The 26,353-nt window shown below is 39.9% G+C and overlaps 1 protein-coding gene across 1 annotated transcript in view; it reads left to right on the forward strand.

The window, feature by feature from the left end:
* The window catches only part of IPO8 (importin 8), an 80,766-nt gene that overhangs the window by 30,679 nt on the left and 23,734 nt on the right, over positions 1-26,353 (forward strand). Inside the window, exons 6-17 of the mRNA XM_075069164.1 lie at positions 3,176-3,265; positions 5,777-5,871; positions 8,569-8,653; positions 11,150-11,284; positions 13,460-13,559; positions 15,324-15,400; positions 18,314-18,430; positions 19,097-19,186; positions 20,890-21,055; positions 21,634-21,794; positions 22,676-22,801; positions 25,845-25,911. Of these exons, the coding sequence (XP_074925265.1) occupies positions 3,176-3,265; positions 5,777-5,871; positions 8,569-8,653; positions 11,150-11,284; positions 13,460-13,559; positions 15,324-15,400; positions 18,314-18,430; positions 19,097-19,186; positions 20,890-21,055; positions 21,634-21,794; positions 22,676-22,801; positions 25,845-25,911 (1,309 nt within the window). The remainder of the gene's footprint in view (positions 1-3,175; positions 3,266-5,776; positions 5,872-8,568; positions 8,654-11,149; positions 11,285-13,459; positions 13,560-15,323; positions 15,401-18,313; positions 18,431-19,096; positions 19,187-20,889; positions 21,056-21,633; positions 21,795-22,675; positions 22,802-25,844; positions 25,912-26,353) is intronic.

Here is a 26,353-nt window from a genome sequence, read left to right on the forward strand (position 1 = left end):
GTTGATCTCAAAGCATCTTATCTTCTGGGGTGCAGAACGATCTTGCAGAGCACCTCAGCATATCATTTACTAGCCACCACGAGTGGATCTTCACCTGGATTTGCTCAGACATATCTTCAAGTGGTGGGAATCTCCCCAAGTGGACCAGTTCGCCACGAGAGTTAAGAGAAAATGTCAACAATTCTGTTCCCTGCAAAGTCACAGCCAGGGTTTCCTGACAGACATGTTCTTGCTTCCTTGGTCAAGCAGGCTACTCTATGCTTCCTGCCCATACTGGTTATTCACACAGTATTGCTGAAGATAAGATGGGACCAGGCCAGAGTCATACTCATAGCCCCAGCGTAGGCCTGCCAACACTGGTTCTCTGCTCTTCTTGATGTGTCATTGAAGCCTCTGATTTCCCTTGGACTTGGAACTAATTTCCCAAGATCTTGGTTGACTGCTCCACCTGAACCTACAAGCTCTTCATTTAACCCCATGGATGCTCCATGGCTAGATGATAGAGAAGAGTCTTGTTCAGAAAAGGTGCAGGATGCCGAGCTAAACAGTTGAAAGCTATCTACTAGGGTTACTTAACTTTCTAAGTGGAGATGTTTTTCCATTATAGGATTTCGCCTTCCTGTTCCTCGATCGAGCATGTTCTAGAATACCTATTCCATCTGAAATACCAATGGTTGGCTGTTAGTTTGATCAAGGCACACCTAACGGCTATTTCTGTATTCCACCCTAAGATGGATAATGATCTGGGTTGTTGCTTTTTCTGACATCAGTGAGGTTTCTGAAAGGCCTGGACAAGTTGTATCTTAGGTGCACAGTCCTATTTTCCCCTGTGGGACCTGAACGTAATGTTATTAAGGTTTATGGGTCCTCTGTGTGAGCCGTTGGCTGCTTGCTGTCTGCTACATCTATCAATGAAGGTGGCATTTTTGGTAGCCATCACCTCTGCAAGAAGGGTAGGAGAGCTGTGTATGCTAATGTCTGGGCCTCCCTATAAAATCTTCTTTAAGGACAGGGTTTACCTTCACCCTCATCGGAGATTTGTCCCAAAGGTGGTGTCCATGTTCCATGTCAAGGAGCCTATTTGCCTAGCTTTCTTCCCAAAACCACACTTGAAGAGGAACGTTTTCACACTCTAGACATAAGAAGAGTGCTGGCATTCCACCTGGATAGATCTATCTTCTTAATTGTTCATGGCAATAATGGACAAAAAGAAAGGTCAACCAGTCTCTACTGAAATAATTTCTTCTTGGATAGCCTTATTTAACAACACATGCTAAGATCTGGCTAATATCACCCCATCAAATAGGATCACAGCTCATTTAACAAGATGGCAAGCGACCTTGGCCGCTTTTCTGGCAAATGTCCTCATTTTGGATATTAGTAGAGCAGCTACCAACCTGTCCTCATTTCACGTTTGTTTCTCATTATGCCATCAAGCAGGATTTAAGAGATGATGCTAGAGTTGGATGGGCTGTCCTCCAGTATTTATTAAGATAAATTGTGATCCCACCTCCTCTTTCACGGCATGTGAGTCACCAACAGTGGAATGTACGTGTGCAATCCCTCAGCAAAGAGAAAACAGTTACTAATCTGTTCCATAACGGCTGTTCTTTGAGATGTCTTGCACATATCTATTCCGTGACCCACCTTCCTACCCCTTGGAATCAGAGTTCTGTCAAGAAGGAACTGAGGGGGGAAGGGAGCAGCTCTGCCCTTTTATACCTGCATGCAGTGACGTGCACAGCAGAGGGTGCTCGAACCACCCAGATGGGCACCACTGAGGGAAAAACTGCTGGGTGCACTGGGTGCACAAATACGAAAAGTGGAACAGACACGTGCAATTCGTTTTGAAGAATTACAGTTAGGAACAGGTTAGTAACCATTATTTTTCCTAATGTGCTTTTCTGTTTGGGATGGATTATTGGGTGTCACCATTTTAGACCTCATCAGGACGATGGGTGATGCTGACGTGGGGGTATGTTGTAAGCTGGGTGAAACCTGGCTATGGGGTGAGTTAAAACCTCATTGAAATTGATGTGTGAGTGCACCCTTCACTTAAGATAGTTGTGAGACAGTTAAGGGGCCATATCGAAAAGAAGGCCTAATAGAGCCTCCCTGAAATTTTTGGATTGTGTGGGTGGAGGGACTTTTGCAGAGTATTGTTTTGGGTAGGGGTGTGTGTGCATGTGGAAAGGCAGAACAGGCAAAAATGGGAAAAGACTAAAGAAGCAGCTGAAAGCATGGTGGCTGATCATAGAAGAAACTTGGGAAGAGGTTTTTGCGTCCAGGGTGTAAGCTAAAAAGAGTGCTGTTGGTGCTGTGAGCAAAAGAAGCTGTTTCTTGCTGTTTGATTTATTTGTGTTCAGAAACACAGGACTTTGTATATTCTTTATAAATAAACAAAACTGCATCAAAGAAGAAATACTGACTATCACCAAATTCTCTCCTGCTAACTGAAACACCCTGATAGATCCCAAATTTTTGGCTAGCCACTTGGCTCAAAAAGGATAATGTTCAAAGTACACTAGAGAATTTATTGCATGGCAGCAGGCTCTGTGTGGCCAGTTATTGTACAACAGGCTAGCAAGAGGTAAATTACACCCCTGATTGCCACACACTAACCGTTCTAGACAAGGGGCTCTCACAAAGAATGTCTTGTCCTCAACCCTTTGCTTATCTACTAAGGAGGATCTAGCTCGAGTGCCTCACATAACACACTTGTCTCACAAATGTCATTTAAAAGAGCCACTATGATCCCTGCCATGTCCTCCAGCTGCTTTTCCCAGCTTCCCATCACCAGTTTTGTCTGGATAGACCCATAAAGTTGCTCTCATCTATGTGCTAGTCTCAGATATTGTTTTTGAGGCACTTGACTACATCTTCTGACTCACACAGAACAGAGAGAAAGAAGGGTATGTTTCATGTATTGAACATACTGCATGTTAATTCCTAGGCAGCTTATCTTACATTTCTCACTCTGTTCACTGCTCTTCTAGAATCAACAGTATTTCAGCTTGATTGACCACTTATCTTTTAATTAGTCTGTTTTGTTGGCTTGATATGTTTTCCCTTAAATTTTTTTTTACACTAAGCCTTAGAGGTGTAAATTTACAATTTTGCACTATAATAAATAAAACTTCATTTATCCTTATGTTTTCTTCTTCCCCTGTTTCAGTATGCATTGCCACTCCAGTTGGTGAATAACCAGACCATGACTCAGTGGATGGAGATTTTCCGTACTATCATCGATAGAAATGTGCCTGCTGTAAGGTTTACTTCACTGGAGAGAGACTCACATTGATTTCTTTAGGGTGGGAAAATGGGGATGGTCCATGTGAAGAGATTATTGAACTAATCTGTAAAGATACCCTCCAGGCAGGAGTCTCGCTCTTAGGACTAGTGTCTCTGATACAAGTCATGCAGGCAACTCAAGTAGCTCTTAAGATTTTTGAATGTTTGAGTTAGCTGTACAGTATATACTCCAACTTTGGGTATTTCAGAGACTCCAAAACGTTTTAGTCAGTTTGTTTCAGAAACAGGAAGGAAAAGGTCAACATGAGCCTATCGATATGAAATGTCCACTCCTTGAACATATAGTGTAAACACACAATCCGTATCTGTTCCTGCCCTCCATCCTTTTTCCTGATAAAAGACATAAATAATTCCAAAGGAACAGGTTTAAGAACAGCATCAACAGGATGAACCCATATAATTTAAACCCTCAAACTCTGAAAGAAGATGGATGGGTAAGCGTCAGTTTTCCAAGATATGTTCAGAGAAGCAGAATTACCAGGTATGTTAATACTCCCTTCTGAAAACATACCTTCTGTACAAAATTCTCATTCATGGAGATTAAATAGCCTTGGGGAAAATAACACCAATAAACACTTTATCTCATGTCCATTTCTGGCAAATATGAGCAAAGAATAAGGAAAGCTTACTAAATTTGACACACACACATTAGGGAGGAAACAAATTCTCACAGAGGGTTTGGATTCTCATGTCCTGGAAGCAGAATCATAGATCTGTAAGATTGAGGCTGGAAACCTGCCAAGAGACTGAATAGAAGCAATAGTTTGTCTACTTCTGGGGGCATTCTGCACCAAAAAATTTAAATTCTGCAAATTGTATTTGTCAAAATAAGACTACATAATCATGCCAGTTTAAATTATTTTGGTAATTTATTGCAAAATACCTGTCAGCAATACAATACAGATGCACACAAAATTTTTCCCAGGAGTGGAGAGTTAAAGAAACCCTTTGACAATCCAGTTCCTGTTTCTCTGCCCCCTTCCTCCCTCACCCAATACACCCAAACCCCCTCCCCTGGGGCCTCAGGGCATACCACTCAGAGCTTGCTGGGACCTGCAGCTGCCAGGAACCCTCTAGCTCAGTGGTTCTCAAACTGTGGTCTGTGGACCACCAGTGATCTGCGAGCTCTATTCAGGTGGTCCGCGGATAGTTCCCTCTAAGGGGGTGGGTGAAGGGCTAATTAGGTGCCTGGAACCTGGAGAAGACGCACATGTAAGGTGAAATGGTGGCCTTGGGAGGGGGGTAGGTGGGACGGGGCGGTAGGGTGAGAAGAGGGGATGGGGGGAAATTAGGATGTGCAGGGCTGCAATGGCCAGAGAAAGAGGCGACTTTCCCCAGCTCCAGGTCTGTGGTTGCCAGGGAGAGATGGCCTTCCTCCCCAGCCTCAGCTCTGTGACTGCTGTGACAGGGGAGTGTCTCCCCTCTTTCCCAGCCCCAGCTCAGGAGCTACTGCAGTGGGGGAGAGAGGAAGAGACTCCCCCTCCTTCACAGCCCCAGCTTGGGGGCTGCTGCGGGGTAGAAGGGAGGGCACAACCATCACATTAGAAAGGCAAGACTATTGATATTAAAATATGAATTGTGTGCTTTTATTTGTAGAACAAAAACCATTTATTATTGAGAGATTATATCGTTTTTATCCAAAGCGCTTTACTATAGTTAGCTAATGGTACAAACAACATTTGGAAAGGTCATTAAGTGGTCCACCGAGACCCTCAGAAATTTTCAAGTGGTCTGTGGAAAAATAAACGTTTGAAAATCACTGCTCTAGCTCCTTCTCCCTTCCCCCAGCAGTGTCTTCTATGTGCGAGCTGGGATCTGCTGGATCCAGTGGCCTCTTGGGGCAGCTAGCTGCACTGCAGCCCATTTCTGTTGGGGAAGGGAAATTCTGCACACACAACTGTTAATTTCTGCAAAATTCTGCATTGTACAGTGACGTAAAATTCCCCCAGGAGTATTTAGCGCATGACCATGTAGTCAATATACATATATATGTAACTGAGTAACCTGAGCCCAGCAGTGATATGGAGTTCTATAATTAGATTTTATTTCAATGCATATGCAAAGGGATGCACAAGCACCCCTAACTGTGCAACCTTAACTTTGGCATTTCCTAATTTCTGAGTGCTTCACTTCACAATCTTATTCTATTAACATCTTTTGTATGAATGTATAGTATATGCATATACACGTGATTATTTTATATTATATCTAATATAAGAGTGAAAACATAAATACAGTATATACAGCTTTTTTGGCTGGGTTGTTTTCAACATAATAGTACATTTGGAGGATCACATCAAAAGAAAAAAATCTTATGTTTTATTCTGGTAGCTAATATTATCACTATTAATAAAATCAAAACAGTAATATTTGTATCTGAATTTGTATTAATCCACTCAGTATCAGGGTTTTTTTAAAATTAATTTTGTATGCTTTGGCTGATTATTTATTTATTTATTTGTAGGAGACATTACAGATTGATGAAGATGATAGGCCAGAGCTGGTGTGGTGGAAATGTAAGAAGTGGGCATTGCATATCGTAGCTCGTCTTTTTGAACGGTAATATAGTGATTTAAAAACTGTGGCTTAAAAATGTTAATTTTTACTTAGCTATCTTTTGTGGATATTGTTATGCAGAATATATATCCTATATTCATACTGCACAGTCACTATATATTTATGATGTATGTATGTGCAGGTATTCTGAGAGATAATATACTAGTGGTAAAAGCTGGGGACTGGGAATCCAGATTTCTGGATTCTGATCTTAACTCTGACACTCACATTATATGTGACTACCTAAGACAAATAATGGAATTTCTCTGTGTTTCAATATGTGAAACTGAGCTAATGCTTAACTACCTCACAGGGGCATTGCAAGCTTAATTGTTTGTGAAATGCTTGGATGAAAAACACTGTAGAAGCACAGATGATTTATTTCTATTTCTTGTCTGCTCTTCCTGGGAACTTTTTAGAATAATTTTTTGTCTTGTCCTTTGCTTGGTGGAATGATGACCAAGGTTTTATTTCAGAAGTTTTTCTTCATATGCAGCATATAATTTGCAGATTTTTTTTACTAGTTTGAGATATTTTTAGACTGATTTAGACTTGAAAAAAGAGATTCCAAGAGATATATTTATGTGTATATTAGTGTCTTTAATCCTAAAGATTCTCAAACTCTTTATGGTCTATTGCATATAAATTTTCATGGAACAGCGGGGAAAAAAGGAAAATCTCTGGCGAAGGACTCCAGGGGAAATACATTTCCAAAAGATGCCATGGCATCTTTGTCTAGTAGATCAGACATTACCTCTAATTTAAGGTTTCATCCAGAAGACTGAGTGACAGTAATTTACCTGCCCTTCAATTTTGATTTGGAAAGATAAAGGGCTAGGATTTGAGATTTGGGATTTGAGCTGGGATTTGAACTTTTAGTTCCAGGGAGTTAGGATGTTCAAAATTAGTTCTTTAACGATTGAACCATCTGCTCTGGGTAACATGGTGACTGTTTAACAAAATGAAATTAATTCTGTTGAATCCTGAAAGATATCTCCAAACAAACAACATGCAGATTGCGTTAAGGTTGGAAATATATATGTATGTATCTTAAATTAAAAAACAAATATTTAGAACAAGGGTGGGCAGACCTTTTGGCCTGAGGACCACATCAGGTTTTGGAAACTGTATGGAGGGCCAGTTAAGCGTGGCCGAGCCCCTTCCCCTGCATCCAACCCCCCCTCCTTCCTGACTGCCCCCTGGTACCCCTGCACCCATTCAACTCCCCCATTCCCTGCCTTCTGACTGTCCCGACCCCTGTCCACACCCTGAACTCCCCTGCCCTCTATCCAACCCCCTCTGCTCCTTGCCCCCCTACTGCGCTGCCTGGAGCACTGGTGGCTGGCGGCGCTACAGCTGCGCCGCCCAGCTGGAGCCAGCCACGCCACAGTGCAGCACAGAGCACCAGGTCAGGCTGGGCTCTGCAGCTGCGCTGCCTGGCTACCCAGAGCATTGCACAGGTGGCACAGCGCACTGAGTCTGCGGGGGAGGGGGAACAGCAGGGGAGGGGCTGGGGGCTAGCCTCCCGGGCCAGGAGCTCAGGGGCTGGGCAGGAGGGTCCCATGGGCCGGTTATGACCCATGGGCCGTAGTTTGTCCACCTCTGATTTAGAAGCTAGAAACTCCAAGTTAGGGCTTTTTGTGGAAGCCTAACACTTTCTATCCCTGTCCACCATCCTTCTGTTATTAGGAATGCATTTACAATCATGAATATTAGAACAGCTTAGAAACTTTTCACATGAACTAAACATTTAAAATAAAATGTATTCTATACATGTGATGGCTCTTGTTTTTTGTCTTTGAGGAATGAACATTTTTATATGCATGCTGTTATTTTAAACATCAATTTCCATTTGAGTGTTTCATCTGACAGTCTGTAAGCATAATACTATTGTTACCCTGCTCAGTTAAGGGTGCAGTGACATTTTTGAGGAACCTTGGGCTGGCAGGGGCTGAGATTGCTTCGAAGGTGGTGCAAGCTAGTGCTTTGCCATCATTATCTTTCACAAATAAAGCTATTAGTTTGTTACAGTAAATCAAAGTGATGCTCTGATTATGGAGAAAGGCAAACATCACAAGTATATAGTTTTTAATTTTAAAAACTCACGTTGCATTATTTTAAGCAAAATATGCTTTTCCAATAAAACTGTTAAAAAGCATATAATTGATAAAACTGGTGTTCTACTGCCTATTGGTCTGATTCTGAATGAGGATCTGCTATCATGTGACAAACCAGTAGCTCTAATTTGAGTTCCTGCTCTCCCAGGCTTCAGTACAGTCTGGTTTCACTTGCTAGTTCTCAGTGGTTCCAGTAAAATTCATTCAGCTTTTCATCACTGCGTCTGCCTGCCCGTGTTAAATTCCGAAATATCAACACATGAATATTAAAAATAAAACAAAAAACACTATGGAATTTATATATCCTGTGACAAAAATGCAACTTTGTTGTTTTGTAGCCAGTAACTATTGTGCTTTGTGCATAAGTAAGAAAAATGGGGAAATGGATCATTGTGTGGGATATAATTGCCGAGAATGATATTTGTGGAAAGAGATTATTCAGTGTATATATCTCTGGTGAAAGATGAGTTCTGCTTCAATGGCTTTTGTGTGTTTGCAAGCTTAATCAAGGACCATGTTGTCCTGGTAAACAGAAAACTTTGCTTCAAAAGTGTAAATACCTGTTTTCTTTTTTTGTTTAAAGGTATGGAAGTCCTGGAAATGTAACAAAAGAGTATTTTGAATTTTCAGAGTTCTTCTTAAAAACCTACGCCGTTGGAATCCAACAGGTAAAGATTTGTTTCTTGTTTCTGAATTAGGATAACTTCTACAGAACAACCATGTTACTTACCTTTCTTTAGCGTCTTCATATAAGACATAGGACCCTTTAAAGAAACCACAAAAAAATGGTCAAATACACATCATAACCAATGAGAAATGGCTTGGAACACTTGTTAGTAATGATATTTCCATCTTGGGAGAAATAATCCAAATTGCAGTGATGCAAAAGGAGGGAAAAATCTGAAAATCTGCAATGCTACAAAAAACATAAGAGTGATAGGCAGGAAATGCTAGTACAAAGACTGATGCAATTTGGGCTGGTTACATAGAAGCATCACAGCAAAGAAGGTCTTATTTCCAGGTCATGCTTCCTGCATGGTTCTGCTGCAACTAACCCTGCAATACTGAAATCTGTTCTGAATGTGTCATTACCAGGAAGACATAGGCAGATTGGAGGGAGTTAGGAGCTGATCGGAAATACTCAGACGGAATGATTTTCCATTGGAGAATGCAGGGAGGTTTGATGGTTTGATTTTTGACAAAGTTGCAGTGGAAAAACTTGCAGATTTTGAAACTGTCACCCTCCCTGGTGTACTGTCAGCTCAGCAGCTGAAGGTTCTGGGCTCCCAGCTCTTTGCCAGCCTGCCTGAAGAGCTGACAAGGTGTGAGCAACCAGCTCAGCTAGGGCTTTTAGGCTCCTGGCTCCTTCACAGCTTGTCAGGAGGACTTCAGAGGAGTTGGAATCCCTGAGAACTACGACTCCCAAACTCCAAGGCTCCCAGCTCAGTCAAGGCTTCCAGATTCCCAGCTCACCTTTGGCCCACCAGGCCAGAGTACAGGGAATTCAGAGCCTGGGAACCCCAGCTCACAGCTCCTCAGCAACCTGGTCTTCCAGCATTTGCATCTCTGGTGCTGCCTGCCAGACAGACTGCCCCAGAGCCTAGCCTACCTTCCCTTTTATAGAGAACTTCAAAAGCTTTGGTCTAAATCAGAATGAAACCAAATATTGAAATCTCTGTGAAATGTAATTGCCTTTCTCTGCACAAAAACGGTTGAGATTAAATGTGTAAGCTCAGCTAAAAAGCCCAGTAGAGAGAGGACATGATAATTCTATGTACATTTGAAAGAGCTAAACTTCAAAGGAGATAATTATTTTGGAAGTACAATTCAAAGTAATGGATGAAACTGAAAGAGAAACTGTACCATCACTTGAAATACTTAAAACTTAGACTCTCTAAAAGACTAGGAAGTGTGCCATAGGGAACAATTTGCCTTCTAAGGCAAATGGTCTAGTTGATCTACATAGGTCTTTTCCATTTCTAGCTTTTAAGTTCATGATTCACCACGCTTCCCAGACGTTTTGAGGCTGTAGTGAAACCACAGTGCTAAGTATTCATTATATATTTATCGCTTAAGTGCTAACATTGTGTTAGTGACTGTATGAGATACAGACAGTTCCTGCTCCAAAGAGCATGTAGTAGAAATGACAAATATAAGACCCAGCTCCCAGGGAGCCCTAGAGGAAGGTATATGTTACAAAATATGCTACACTCTGCTCTACTATGAAGAATTATTATGAAACAAAACTACCCTTTTGAAAATAAATGACCAGAGAATATTTTATGATTTGTGTACTTGCCAGTTCTCCATCCTTTTTAACTCATAATAGGAGTCCTGTCATTATAGTGACCTACTGTAAATATTTTCTTGCTTGCAGTATACACAGAAACCTCCTATTTATAGAGGAATACTGTAGAATGAAAGGTCCCAATTGTTGCAATGGTTTGCTGTTCTAATCAAAGAGAATGCATGTGATCTAGTATGGTGTTTTTCAGAGTTTGGGTCGCAACCCAGTACTGGGTCACAGCATATAAGGCACTGGGTCACCTTGCTCAGCACCCAGGGACCCTAGCAGCTCCGGTTAGCACCGCCGACCAGGACGTTTAAAGTCCTGTCAGCGATGCTGCCCAACTAAGGCAGGCTAGTGCCTAGCTGTTCTGACGCTGTGCTGCAACCTCAGTGAAGTCACTTAGAGCTCAGTTTTTAAATTTGGATTTCTCAAAATTTGGCACCTAAATTTTAGTCACCTGAATCCTATGTATAGATTTAAGTCCTACCTTTAGCTACTGAAGTTTGAACATATAGCCCTTAACATCTGTGCTTTACTTTTCCCCATCTGTAGAAATGAAGACATAACTTACTCCACCTAATGCTGAGACTTATTTAGGCCCAGTCGTGCAAACACTTTTGCATGTGTTGAATCTCACTACTGCTAGTAATTCTGTTGTAGGAGAATTCCTGGTAGTAAAGGTTTGTGGTCTCAGAACTTCAATGTTTAAATTATTACTTATGTTTGGATAAAAGGCATTACTGAAGTGATTAATACATGAGCTTCTACTTAAAATGAAATTGACCTGTCAGAATGTCTTCACTATAAAATGATTACATTGTGTGTTTAAAATCTTCATGCTTCATTAAAAAAAATAAATTTACTATTCCCTTAGGTTCTCTTAAAAATTTTAGACCAGTACAGGCAAAAAGAATATATTGCTCCTCGTGTCCTTCAGCAAATCTTAAACTATTTGAACCAAGGGGTCAGTCATTCTGTAACTTGGAAGCAGATGAAGCCACACATACAGGTCAGTGCAAGAACACAGTCATAAACATTTAAATAACATTATTCCCATGAGCTGTAGTTGAGACTTCTGCTTTTATGAAGGGGCTTGGAAAATCTCTCTCACTGCAGTCAGTCTGGAAAAATATTTTTCACAGAGATGTACTTGTCTGTTACTTTATTGTTCTGTTTGCCTTTTACCTTTATTGCAGATATTTGCATTTGAATAAGAGCTTATTACTTCCCAGAACAGCGTTTTATTTTGCTTGATCCTGCAATGAAGTCATAATCTTATGTTTTTGATTACTCAGTCTTTTGCCTTTTGGTATGATTCCTGGAAAGATACTGGAACAAATTATTAAACAATCTATTTGTAAGCACCTAGAGGATGAGAGGGTTATAAGGAATAGCCAGCACGGATTTGTCAAGGACAATTCATGCCAAACTGACCTAATTTCCTTTTTGACAGGATTAATCACCTAGTGGATGGAAGGGACACTGTAGAACTGATATATCTTGATTTTAGTAAGGCTTTCTACACAGTCCCACATGACAGTCTCATAAGCAAACTGGGGAAATGAAGTCTAGATGAAATTACTATAAGTGAGTACACAACTGGTTGAAAGACCATACTCAGAGCGTACTTATCAATGGGTCTCTGTCAAATTGGGAGGATATATCTAGTGGGGTGCCATTAGACACACCCTGGCAGGGATCAGTACAGTATTAGTCAATATTTTCATTAATTACTTGGATAACAGAATGGAGAGTATGCTTATCAAATTTGCATATGACACCAAGCTGGGAGGAGTTGCAAGCACGTTGGAGAACAGGACTAGAATTCAAAAGGATCTTGACAAATTTGAAAATTAATCTGAAATCAACAGGACGGAATTCAAATGAAGACTAGTGCAAAGTATTTCACTTAGGAAGGAAATATCAAATGCACATCTACGAAGTGGGGAATAACTGGCTAGTTGGTAGTACTCCTGAAAAGGATCTGGAGATTATAGTGGATCACATATTGAATATGAGCCCACAATGTGATGCAGCTGTGAAAAATGCTAGTATCCTTCTGAGGTGTATTAACAAGAGGGTTGTATATAAGACATGGGAGGTAATTGTCCCAGTTGGCACTGGTGAGGCCTCAGCTGGAGTACTGTGTTCAGTTTTAGGCACCATGCTTCTGAAAAAATGGGAGTAAATTGGAGGGAGTCCAGAGAAGGGCAACAAAAATGATAAAGATTTAAAAAGTCTGAACTAGGAGGAATGGTTAAAAAACTTGGGCATCCTGAGTCTTGAGTAAACAAGACTGAGAGGGAGCCTGAGAACTGTTTTTCAAATATATTAAGGACTGTTATAAACAGGATGGTGGCAATTGTTCTTCATGCCCACTGAAAGTAGGGTAAGAAGGAATGGACTATGTTAGATATTAGAAAAAATGTTCTAACTATAAGAGTAGTTAAACTCTGGAATAGTCTTTGAAGGGAGGTTGTGGAATCCCCATCACTGGAGGTTTTTAAGAACAGGTCAGATAAACACCTGTCTGGGATGCTCTAGGTTTACTTGGTCCTGCCTCAGCGCATGGGGATAGGCTTGATGACTCCTTGGGATCCTTTCCAGTCTTACATTTCTATGATTCTATGATTGTAACTACAGATATTCAACATTGCCTGCACTGTAAGATAAAAGAAGGGAAGACAAACTGTGAGGGAATAAGCTCTTGTTTAACCACTTCTTTTGTCATTAGAACGTGGAAAAAGCTAAAGAAAATGATTTTCATCTCCATATTTTGTTTTCCTATCATAAAGTCCCCATGTTTAATCAGCTTATCAGAAGATCAGTCCCATGAGTAGAGTATTAGGAAGATGAGGGGAAAGTAAAAGATCTACTCACATCTTAGTGCCACATTGTGAAATCCTACACAGAATATGTTCTGCTATTATTAGATTGTGCCCTGCGGTATATTTTTTGTGTTGTACTGGAGTATAGTGGAGTAAAATTTATTGCTGCCTTCTGAGTCCTTTGAAAAACACGATGTGTGTATTGTAAGATTATCCAAGTCAGTAAAAATAGTTTTTAAGAGGATTAGTTAAACTAACTTTATGAAAAGGTACAATGCAGTAGACCTTTTGAAGGGGGAAGTTATACTTGAAATATGTTCTGGGCACTTGAACCTATTTCATTTCTCTGCTCTTAGAGTATATCTGAAGAAGTGATTTTCTCCCTAATGTGTTATAAAGATGAAGATGAAGAGCTGTGGCAAGAGGATCCATATGAGTACATTCGCATGAAATTTGGTAAATGTTTGTTCTTAGTGTTTGCTCCCTGTTTTTGCTGTAATTGTGCGTTATAGATCCCTGAATTACAAAACTGTATTCGGCACTATGCCACTGTAGTTGTATCTTCACCAGAGTTTGAGGGAGACTTTAAAAGTGAGGTGAATTGTTCTTTAAAGCCTAAGTGGGAATAAGCTAGTTTTGTCCATTTAAATAATGTGTTATATTTATTAGATTGGCTCAAGAAAGGTTGCTTACCCCTTCAGACCAAGCTTGATTGTTCACTTTATTCCTGCCTTTCTCCCCTTGCTGCTTAGGCACCTGATGCATGTTTTCTTAGATTCCCCCATTTTGCTCACTTAAACGCACCTTTAAAGCCCAGTACTGAATCACTGTTATGCTTAGACATGAGACCCTATTGTAGGGCAGTGCAACTCTAGTTGACCAAAGGGAGTTTGACATACTCCATCCCTGTTGAAGATCGGTACATTTTGAGTGCCACTTATTTGTATTAACATTTTTGAAATACTTAGAAATATGCATTCTTTCAAAAGACAAATGTAGGAATTAAAGTATAAATTGCATTGGGCCGTATTATAAATCTTATTCCCCTTTCAGGAGTAGTCCTATTGGAAAATAGGTTATTTTTGTTTGTTTTGTTTTTTAATAGTATAGGAAATCCTGTTGGAAAAGTCCCCAAAACTAAGTATCACAGAGGGAATTAAGGTTTCTTTTTTTAAAAAAAAGACTGGTTAACTTTTGGCTAGCATTTTATATAAAAAAAAAAAAAAAAAAAGTGTCCTTTAGATTTTCTTGGAATAGTAGAAAATAAAACCTAGAAAGAGGTACTGTAGAATAATGAGGCATCATAAGATATTAATATTCAGGGAGCAGAGGTGTAGCCAAGACTTGAGCATCTGAATCCAATTCTTCATGGACAGGCATTTAGTTCTGATTTTTTTCTTATGTAGCTAAGGCACTTAGACTTTGCATTTTTCATTTGTAAAAGGAAAAAAGAATGATGTTTAGGGAGAAATACTCAGGGTGGGAAATTCAGTTCTGACAGTATATTTAATATTCTTCATCTGTTATGACTTGGGCGATACCAGGAAAAATAGAAATTGCCTTCTTATTTCTAGACCTCATTGATTATCCCATCTGTTATCTGATGCTGCAAATGTAGCAATATTTTGCAAAATAGAAGAATTTTACAGGGTATACAATATACTTACAGTGTGTTTCGAGGAGGATTAATTACAATCAAGGATGTAAAAAAAATTCAGCTTTTTTTAGTTCTTTGGTATAGCCATAGATTCAAGAGTACCCTAAATTCAAATACATTTAGATTTAATGAAATTTTTCATAAGGTCTGTAACTTTTTCTTTTTAATGACATGAAACGATAATGGACTTCACCAATATACACATGGCACTGCAGCATATTGGTACTGCTACTGTAAATGTCATCATTACAAATTTTTCCGCCATTTACTACACTGTGATATCTTAGATACCACAGAAAAACTAAGTCTCTCAAAAAGAGTGATTGGTATTTGGTATATTGGGAAGATAGTTGACAAAATAAACACTGGTCAAAGGTGATCGAAACTCAGTTATCAGAGTCCAGAGGATGAAAAGAACATGAATAAATATAATGTTCTTTTGTTACCCTGGTTCTGTGACATCCATCCAAAGCTCTTGATCTAGGTATATTTGAAAATGATCTGAGAATTTTGTTATTAAATTGTACTCAGTGACTGAAAACACTTTCTTTAAACATTGTTAGATGTGTTTGAGGATTATGCATCCCCTACAACAGCAGCCCAGAATCTCCTCTACACTGCAGCAAAGAAGCGAAAAGAGGTACTGAATTATTCTTTTTTAAAAAATTGTTCTTTCTTTAAAAGGGCATCTGTCCATCTGAAATGGTTCTGTATTATCCTCAAGCCTTGAAGAATCTACTCTGCAATGAATGAGTGCTATCAACTTCCATGTAATCAAAACTTCAATTTCTATTTTTAAACTAATTTCTAGTCATTATGGTTGCAAAGATTCACCTTCCAGATGTGAACTGAGTGTGAACAGATGCAGTTAATGTCTTCCCAAGTCTGCAGGCAGACAACCCCAAGGTCTCTGGGGCTCAGAGCTTCCTAAGCTACAGCAAAGGGAGAAGTGGACCTGATTCACATTAGTTTTTCACTGTTGCTATTTAGAATCCTGTGGGCAGCAGTGAAACTGATGAGAATCAAGTTGGTTTCAGTCTGCTGTTCCTTGGGAAAGCTGTCGACAGGAGCAGAAGAAACAGGCATGAGAATTACTCACTAGGGAGGAAGACCCCAAACAGTAGGAGAGACCCTTGTACACCATCACCATGCAGCAGCCAGGAATGCTCTTGGGTAGCAAGAGAGAATACTTCTCCCTTCCAGCAGTGAGAATTGAGGGATTCAAATGTATTATTTACCTACTAGCCAGAAGTAAATATGGCAGACTGTTCTTAGAGCTTGCTTACAGATAGCACCTTGGTAGGAATCCCAGCATCCTCCCCATCCCAACAGCTGGGTGGTGGGTTGATTTCTCACCTAAATGTTGCTTCTGAACAGCAAGGGTGTTCCCCTATTTTCATATCAGTCTTTGGCTAAGCAGTTTAGTCTTGTGGCTACAAGATATGTGGTAATGTTCTCAACACTCTGTGACAGAGTGGGGTAGCAGCAGATGAAGGGAGTGGATAGAAGAGAGCTTGATGATATATTAAAAAAATAATTGCTATGTTTAGAAAGAAGTTGGTGGGAGAGCTAACAATTTATAGAAGAGAAGGTAGGGAACACAGTGTATGGAAAAAGACACTGAAGACAGCCAAGGAAGGATAGACCATGAATTTTTATAGGGAGGGAGAGAAGGGGGGATGGAAAATAGCATGAAACCTGGAAAGGACAGAAAGTATAAGGAAAGCAAGAGAGATGGAGTAAATTGCATTTTAAAGTGTATTAAGTTGATTGGCAGTGATTTTCACTATGGTGCATGATAAACAGTATATGACTATTTATATTCCCTTAAATGGCAAGGGTTATGGTTTTATGCGGTATAACAGGACAAGTATTTTCCTGGCTAAGTACTCTGGTCTTTCAGGCTGATAGGTGTATGAGTAAATTTTTCAAGCTCTTACTATCTTTCTAGAACAGTTGGCTGGAAATGGATATGAAACTTTTCTTTGCCCACAACCTATTTCTTAAAAACAAAACAAACAAAAAAAAAAACCTTTTAAGGCAACATTAAGACTAAAACTTTTAAACATAGATCAAGAAATACAAATGTTAAGCGTCTCAGAGACAGATATACATTCTCATGTTGCACAGATGCATTTTTCATTGGTAGTTAGTTTGTTAAATATATATCTTACCAGGCAAAAAACTTCACTGAGTTTCAGTTAAGGTTGTAAATATCTGTCAGTTAGGTAATGAAAAAGCCTTTGAGACAATGTTGTAGTTTTCTTATAGAACACAGGTATTAACCTGAAAAGTCTGTTTAGGTTAGACTGCAAAAAATCAAGAATTAAAAAGCGTAAAGATGCAGTATTAAGGATAGACAACCAACTTTGTCTCTGCCCCTTCTTCTGACCTACCTTTTTGTGTAAGATCAAACAATCTGAGTTTTTGCTATATACTTCAGTGTGCACTTTTGCTCTGAAAAGTGACAGTAAAAATGCCACCTTCCTATGGATCTGCTCGCTTTGTTTATTCAGAATTCTCTCTTCTGACTTTAATGACTAAAGTACACAGCTAAGGTGGAGTGAGCTAAATTTGAATCTTTTGTCTGCATGTTTGTTAGAATGATTTACTAAGTTCTGAACTGTTGAAAGGGAAGGGGGTGCAAAGGTTTAAATGAGGACCTAACTTTCCAGCAGAAGTTCCATTATTTTTGGTGACTTGTGAGAAGGACATAAGCCAGCCTGGCCCTGAATGCCCAACTTGACTTTGCAGAGCTAGTAGTTAGAACAAAGCACATTTGATACTGGAAGTCATTTGAGACACAATAAATATAAAGCATCAGGCTGCTGTTTCTATAGTAACTGTTCAGAGTCAAACCGAGTCTGCAGCTCTGAACGTGTAAAATCTACTTTCTTATATAGACTATGAGCTTTCCCCTCACCTGCCCCAACGTAGTTCCTTGCCTGCCACCATCCCCATTGTAGTAGTCTGCATTGGGGTCTTTATTTCATGAAGTCTGCAAGCATATAATATATGTGAAAGCACATTAAATGAATGATTCTGCCAATAGACCTTTCCAAATCTTGTAAAAACCAATAGGTTGGTTGTAATCTGGAGTTTCTAGACCCCGCTGTTCTGGAATTTATATAGAACGAGTCAGAAAAGAAGTTGGGAAGAAATTTAATAAGTGAGATTACTGCCTTGTGTGAACCCCTGTATCTCCAAATCACCTCTTCTAATTTTCTTTGAAGTGTCAAAAAAAAAAATGTACCTCACTTATGATTACTAATGTGACATTTCCGGCCGATGCATCTATTTTTGACAAATCTGAGGGTTGTGATTAAAAAAAGGCTTATAATAGGGCTTTCCACATTAACTGGAAAGAGACTGTCCATAATGTATTATGGCAACATGGCAATGTGGGTTAGTTCACACTGGTACTATATGAAAGCTCTAAGTTCTTGAGTTTTCAAACTTTAAAAGAAAGATATTAATAAACAGATTTAAATAGTTCACTGACACCACATACAGATTATCCTCCATTTTTCTGTTTGTGTCTTACTATATTTAGGTATTACCGAAGATGATGGCATTTTGCTATCAGATCCTCACAGAACCAAACATTGACCCTAGAAAGAAAGATGGAGCATTGCACGTGATGGGATCTCTAGCAGATATTTTACTAAAGGTAAATTGATGAGGGCATATCAGTATGTGCATAATCAGAATCTGTTATCAACTGTCCTTTTTAATTTAAAATGTTAATTTTTAAAGTGTGGCTAGCCTAGAAGCACACTTATGAAGTCTGTGAAGTGATTTTTGCTGTAAAATACCAATCTGAAGTTCTTCTTAAAAAAAATAAATTAAAATTACTTCAGGCCACTTCTTTCTCTTCCCATTTTACAATCAGCCCTTTCTGTCAGACTACCTGCCTTGTTACAGAACAGTTCCTTGTGCTGTCCTGCTTTACTGATGAAATGGGATCATGTTACAAAATACGTTCCAGCAACAATTGGAACCTTGGACACACTGATTACCATGACACCTGTCCATAGCAAAAAACAGCTCCTTTACTTATAGACTTCTTCTGGTTCTGTAAATAATGTTTAAAGTGTTCCAGCAATATGTTGTGTAGCCTGCCAGCCTCCCATTCTTCAATCTGTGCCTCTTGCTCCCACGTCAAAATGACATCTAGAAATTATTCTACATGTATTAATGGAATAGAAATAATTCATGTGAAGGCAGAGAATGGTTTTATTAGTCTGGATTTTACAGTTAATATGAGTTACTGAATAATACAGTATATCCAAAAATAAAGACTGCTCCAAACTTAATTTTTTGTTTATTTCAACAGAAGAGTGTATTCAAGGATCAGATGGAGCTGATGCTACAGAATCACGTATTTCCATTGTTCATGTCTAACCTGGGGTATCTCAGAGCAAGGGTAAGTTCACCAAAGTTTATAGACTGCAATATGTGTCAGATTATTTTCTTTTCAAGTTTTTCACTCTGAATAACAGACTGAAATGTAGCAGTTCCCACGTGTGTCACAAACAGTAATTTACTTCTCAGCAACTCCATTGTACAGAAACCTTTTCAGCATTTTGATCTGAAATGGTATGCAAGTAAAACTTATTTATACACATTTGAAGTTCTAGATGATCCATTTCTGTATGGCTCACTTTCAACTCACTGTTTTGATCAAATTGGGAAACTTGAGCATTGGAAATATGGTAACCTGTGGAGGTCCTTATACGATCATTATGTCCAGTTTCGGGCACAACACTTCTAAGAAAGATGTGGATAAAGTGGAGAGACCCCAGAGGAGAGGAACAAAAATAATGAAAGGTTTAGGAAAACTGACCTGTGAGGATACGTTAAAAACTGGGCATGTTTAGTCTTGAGAAGAGAAGTGTGAGGGGGGAACTGATAAGCCTTCATATAAGTTAAGGGCTGTTATAAAGATGGATTGTTCTCTATGTTCGCTGAAGGTAGGACAAGAAGTAATGGGCTTAATCTGCACAAGGGAGATTTAGGTTAGTTATTGGGAAAATCTTCCTAACTATATAAGGATAGTTAAGAACTGGAATAGGTTACCAAGTAAGGCTGTGGAATCTCCATCACGGGAGACGTTTAAGAACAGGTTACGTACACCTGTCAAGGATTGTCTAAACCAAGATGGGCCAACTTTTTGTCCCGAGGGGCACATTTGGGTGGGGAAATTGCATGCAGGGCCAGACTGTAGGGCTGGGGCAGGGTGTTGGGGTGCAGGAGGGAGTGCAGAGTTGGGAGGGGGTACAGTGTGCAGGAAGGGGCTTGGGGCAAGGGGTTGGGGTGGAGGAGGGGTGCGAGGTATACGAGGAGGCTCAGGGCAGGGGGTTGGGGTGCAGAAGGGATGCGGGCTGTGGCCCGGCGCCGCTTACCTGGAGCAGCTCCGGGGTGGCAGTAGCCCTGTGCCGCTAAGGCAGGCTCCCTGCCTGCCTGGGCCAATGGGAGCTTCGGCACAGCACCACGGAGGTGGCAATCCCGCAGGCTGGATCCAAAGCACTGAGGGGCCGGGTCTGGACGGTGAGCCGTAGTTTGCCCACCCCTGGTCTAAGCATACTTAGTCCTGTCTCAGCACAGGGTGATGGACTAGATGACCTCTTGAGGTTCCTTTCAGCCCTACTTTTCTATGGTTTTATGATTATTCAGTAGCAAATCTCAGGAGTTTGAGTCAAAGCCAAATCCAATTTTCAGAGAGCAGTTAATGCCTCTTTGAGGATGGGCTGGGTTTAATCCCTAAACTCTTCCCCCCTGTGCCCACATAATCAATAATGCGTGATTAATTTTCCTACTAAGTGTACATCTCATTGCCTAGGAAGAAAACTTTTAAAAAATAAATCCCAAGCTCTCTTGTTCCTGATAGAAGTTTAGTATAACAATTACAGTTATATATTGAATCTATAGATGTTTGGGGAAAGGAACAGAAGAATCACTGTAGTGTGAAACCTGCAGGGTATGTAGTATTGCATGTATACTCTGTAAATATGCAAACAAAAGAGCAACAATTTAAAACAGATTAAGAACTGTTAGCATGTAACTGAAATTCTTTAAGGAGTTCTATAACTACAGTAGCTCCTGACTTGCTTTCTTCTTGTACGACAGTCCTGTTGGGTTCTTCATTCATTCAGCACTTTGAAATTCCACAATGAACTCAACCTAAGGAATGCAGTAGAGCTGGCAAAGAAGAGCTTGATTGATGACAAGGAAATGCCTGTCAAAGTAGAAGCTGCCATAGCTCTGCAGGCATTAATAAGCAATCAGGAGCAAGGTATGCTACAACGGTTCATTGAAGTACGTACTGATTATTTTCCCTGCCTAGATGATATGTTGCTATAATTTGCTGTGGATGTACATAAACAGTTTCTTACATTTAGAGATGTAGAACCCTGGAACGCTTAATCACATTTAGACAAGTTAGTTTGCTCGTTAGCTACAATGTACATCATGAAACATTGGCTACAGATTTTTCTGACAGGTTTCTGAACAAAAGGAAACTGAATCAACACAATTCAGTTAACAAACCAAATGGCATCTTATTTTTTAACATTGAATTGAAACAATGGTTATGTTTAGGGCCAGATACTAGATGTGCATGTCTCTCATGGAAGTAGATCTTTTCTGTGGACAGAATTCTAAGTGATGGGAGATATCTAAGTATATATATTATGTAATAGGTTTGCATCTAAAAAGTACACACTATTAGACTGACTCAACTTTTACTTGAAATGAATTGTTTTAGGTGTTTTTGCTGAAGAGAACAGTAAGGGTTCTGATAACTGAAGCAGATTGTATATTTGTTTTTATGGAAAGTTGATTTTTCCTAATTTTGTTTTGTTGTCTTATTAGCAAAGGAATATGTAAAGCCGTATGTCAGGCCCGTTATGCAGGAGCTGTTACACATCGTTAGAGAGACAGAAAACGATGATCTTACTAATGTTATCCAGAAGATGATCTGTGAGTACAATCAGGAAGTAGCTACCATCGCTGTTGACATGACACAACACCTGGTAAGAGACAGAACAATATTGTAGTCATAGTCATAGGCCTAGCTTATTAAACATTGTTGCAAGCTTGTTTGAAATGAACCTTTTTTTTAAAGGGACACTGTCAGGTTTAAAATCATAATTTTAAAAAATTCCCACCTATATTTCTTACAGCTTTTTTGATTATTTGAAATAAAGACTCTTTAAAATCTGATTAGCTTGTCACTGTTTATTCTGTTTCCTTTTGGATTTCAGCTTGGATGATGAAACTAGACAAGTCATCTAGTTTGTTCTGTTTCAGTTCTAGCCTGTTTCACCTTCTGCCTATTCATGCAGTAGCATGATGGCATCAAATTCTGATCTGCATACACTGCATGTGTTAGCTCCAACATAAGCTGCTTTCACTGATGTTTTTAAAACACTTTACTGAAAACCTATCTATCAATAGTAGCTCTTGTAAACCACCTGCGCCCCACCCATGTAAATTTTGGGGTTAAACTACCTGACAGTTTCTCTTCAAAAAGTTAAACCGTAGTCCTTAAAATTACAGTAGTTTTGACTGTTTTGATAGCTGTTGCTGTTCTAAAGAAGCCAGGATATTTAATACTTTGATTATTTAACTTAAACCTAATTGTGGCAAGTCACTTATCAGAGGAGGGAGGAGAAGGTTTTTCAATGTTCCAGACTTCCCAGTTCCCTTACAGAAGTATCAGGCATGCCTCTCACCACTGGTGGCTTCATCACAGATGTTTTAATAATTTGAGGACACCGCAGCCACTTTGTTATCAGTCAAAGGGCAATCCCTAGTTTTCTGCGAGGCAAGCTGGAAGTATGAGTTATCTCTAGAATATCTGTCTGTTTACTCCTTTTCTTTTCTTTTCTTTTCTTTTCTCTTCTTTTTTAAGGCTGAGATATTTGGTAAAGTTCTTCAGAGTGAAGAATATGAGGAAGTGGAGGACAAGACAGTGATGGCAATGGGAATCTTACACACCATTGACACTATTCTAACAGTTGTGGAAGATCACAAAGAGGTGAGATGACTCTCAGTTCACATCTAGTCTTCTCTCATTTTATTCATCACAACAAGCAGTTTTATGTATATATTAAATAGCTTGATTTGAAAAGAGCATGTAATAGTTATGTAGCTTGGTGTATTAGGATCAAGTGATCCCTCTCAGTAAACATGAATTTAAAGCTCAATGTAAAATGCTAATTTTCAGTTGTACAGTACTTATCTTTAAGAGATAATTGACATTTTTGAGGAGATAACACTTAAGCCTTTACTACAGCAAATATATTACTAGAAAATGTTAGACTGTTACAAATACATTTTAAGCTAAATTCTCCCCTGAGAATGTTATAATTCACAGTAACTGCAGTATGATAATTACTGGTAATGGCAACTTAGATTTTGATGTTGAATGCAGCAGTTACCTGGATGGAATTGATGGATCAACATATTATTGTACTGCAGGATGAGTTCTAGACTTCATATATTCATGAGCTATCTGCAGGAGGAACTTTTTTCCTAAAGCTCAGCTTAGGGTTGCCTTCTGCTTTTTTCTGATTTTACAACTGTGTCGATTGAGGTTTGACTTGCCCCAATGTCACACAGTTGTTGGGTAGTTCTGAGCTTAGCTGATATTACCGCACGAAGATGTTTTGTCCTTGATCTGTGGTTTTCAAACTGGGGTACGCATACCCATGGGGTATGTGAGCTCTTGTCAATGGGTATGCAAGAAAAATCCTGAAATGGCGGACAATGCATTTTATTTAGTACAGAGGATTTCAAACTGTGGGATACGTCACCCTAAGGAGGCATGAAGGGACATTGGGGTGGCGACAGCTCTGCACAGCTGCGCTTGGGGACGGAGCGCCACTTCCACCCCCATGACTTGCTTGTGGCAGGTTTTGGGGAGGAAGTGCTGCCTATGCCCCCTGATTCACCTCAGGCCAAACCCCACTTTGAATTACAATTTTTGGTTGTGCCCCCCCAACCCTGGAGTGGCCCATTGAGGTGAGTCAGGGGTGGAGGTGGCGCTCCCTCCCTGAGCCCTGCTGCACAGTGCCTGACACACACCCCCCCCCAATGTTCCTCTAGGTTTTTTTGAATGTTTGAAAACGTGACCCTGCGTGCCCTCACCACTTGGCACCTGTGCGTATCTCAGATGGGGTAGACCAGGGGTCGGCAACCTCTGGCACACAGCTAGCCAAGGTAAGCACCCTGGCAGGCCAGGCCAGTTTGTTTACCTGCCGCGTTGGCAGGTTCAGCGGACCACGGCTCCCACTGGCCACGGTTCGCCGTCCCAGGCCAATGGGGGTAGCAGGAAGCGCTGTGAGCCGAGGTTGCCGACCCCTGCAGTAGGCTATTCGGAAAGGGAAACACAGCCTAAAAAGTTTGAAAACCACTGTCCTAGATCATGCTGCTTCCTTGGTTATACAAGTTCTCATCACAAGAAGTAAACCTATTTTTGAGACGTATCAGTCATCTGACAAGAAATGTCTGAAAAGATTTTCTTGGTGACCACTGCATTTCATCTAAGATTTCAAAGAATCTTCAGTTTTTCATAAAAGAGCTTTTTCCATCTTTTAAGAAATAGAATGGAAACTAGGATCTAAAATGAGCTTTAATACTGGTAGCCTGAAATACTGTCCTTTGGGGTTTGTTCAGCTTTTAGTCTAGTGGGCATCTATGTTAAGTTAGTCTTTTTGTGAGAACTTAGCTGCTCACTGTTTTGTAGTATGCAGCACAAGATAACGCTGAACACTTTATCTCAGGATCTTTTACACATACATGAACGCTACAATTTAATGCCTTTTTATGGAAATAGGCTATGGTCAAGATTTGAAAAAGAACCTAAAATTAGACTCTTAAAACTGTATTTAGACACCTAAAGAATTGGCTTGACTTTCAAAAGCACAAGGAGCTCCATGGGACTACCTGTACTTAAAGCTGAGCATATGCTCAAGAGTTTTGCTAGAGTGGGGGCAGAGTGCTCCGCACATTGCAGGAGTGAGTCCTTAATGAATGTGTCTGTTAATAAAATTAAATGTCCATGTTTGTTGGTTTTATGTAGGCTTCTAATGTGGACCTACACTTCTCTTTTGTGGCTCTGACAGTTTTCACCCCTAAAAACATTCTCCCTGCCCAACAACAATGAAATAGCTCCTCACAGTAAAACCTGCTCATTCCAGCAAATGGTGCCCTTTTCCCCAACACGATCATATACTGTCTTCTGGGAAATTCGGTATGGGCCACAGGCAGGAACATCTTTTCTTTTTTCTTGCTCTTTTTCCCTTCACCCCATTCCTTTTCGTCCCTCCTATACATTTTTTGTGCCGAGGTCTGTCTTCAGACCCTTTGGATGCAGCAGCTGGAACAAGGGGGTGCTCTTCAAGTGTGACGGAGCTCTCGGCTAGTGTATGGGTAGCAACCATTAGTTAGAAAGTATTACAATGATGATCGTTCTGTTAAGTAAGCAGTTCTAAGAACCAGAGGGGTAGCCGTGTTAGTCTGGATCTGTAAAAGCAGCAGAGAATCCTGTGGCACCTTATAGACTAACAGACGTTTTGGACCGTGAGCTTTCGTGGGTGAATACCCACTTCATCAGACGCAGGTAGTGGAAATTTCCAGGCAAGCTTGCTAGCATATATATACCTACCCCTGGAAATTTCCACTACCTGCGTCTGACGAAGTGGGTATTCACCCACGAAAGCTCACGCTCCAAAACGTCTGTTAGTCTATAAGGTGCCACAGGATTCTCTGCTGCTTTTACAGATCCAGACTAACACGGCTACCNCAAAACGTCTGTTAGTCTATAAGGTGCCACAGGGTTCTCTGCTGCTTTTACAGTTCTAAGAACGATATTCGGGAAAACTAATTTTTAAAATAGTTGAGTACTTATAACTGAGTGTGTCCCTGTAACATTCTGATGATAGTTGAAAGCGTTTAAACCAAGATGGAAACTCTCTTTTCCTTGAAAGAACTGCTTAGTCAAACTGAATTAGTCAAGTGGATGGATCAAGTTACTCTGATTGTAGCTTTTTAAATAAACTATCTTATTTTTATTTCAGATAACTCAACAATTGGAGAGCATTTGTTTACAGATCATTGGCCTCGTTTTGCAGAAACACGTAATAGGTATATGCAGAAGCTGGCTTTTTGAAGTATCCAGTTTGTTTTATACAGCAGAAAAAAGTTACTAATGAAATATTTTTAAATCTAACGGAGCAAATAGTACTGTCTTCCTGCCAAGTACTTTGTCAGGATTTAAGCTCAGGCTTGAATAAGCCACTTCTCCCAGGACTAAAGGAAGTTCATTTTTAGTTCTTCTTTGTGTATCCTGAGCTCCTATTTTCATGTTACTAAAACTACTACATTAAATTACATTAGCTTATATGCACTGGAGCACTGAAAAGCATCAGACTCAATTCCTTATAAAATTTTAACTTGATTTGAAATTAAGGGGAAGTGACCTTTGATTACATTTACGCTCCTAGCAGTTCCATATATTAAAAAGCTTCAGAGTTTTATGGCAAAGCCTGTAAATTAGAACAAATCCTTAGAGAATGGAAAGAAGTGT

This window comes from Chelonoidis abingdonii, chromosome 1, assembly GCF_003597395.2.
Source record: "Chelonoidis abingdonii isolate Lonesome George chromosome 1, CheloAbing_2.0, whole genome shotgun sequence".
Taxonomy (NCBI): Eukaryota; Metazoa; Chordata; order Testudines; family Testudinidae; genus Chelonoidis; species Chelonoidis abingdonii.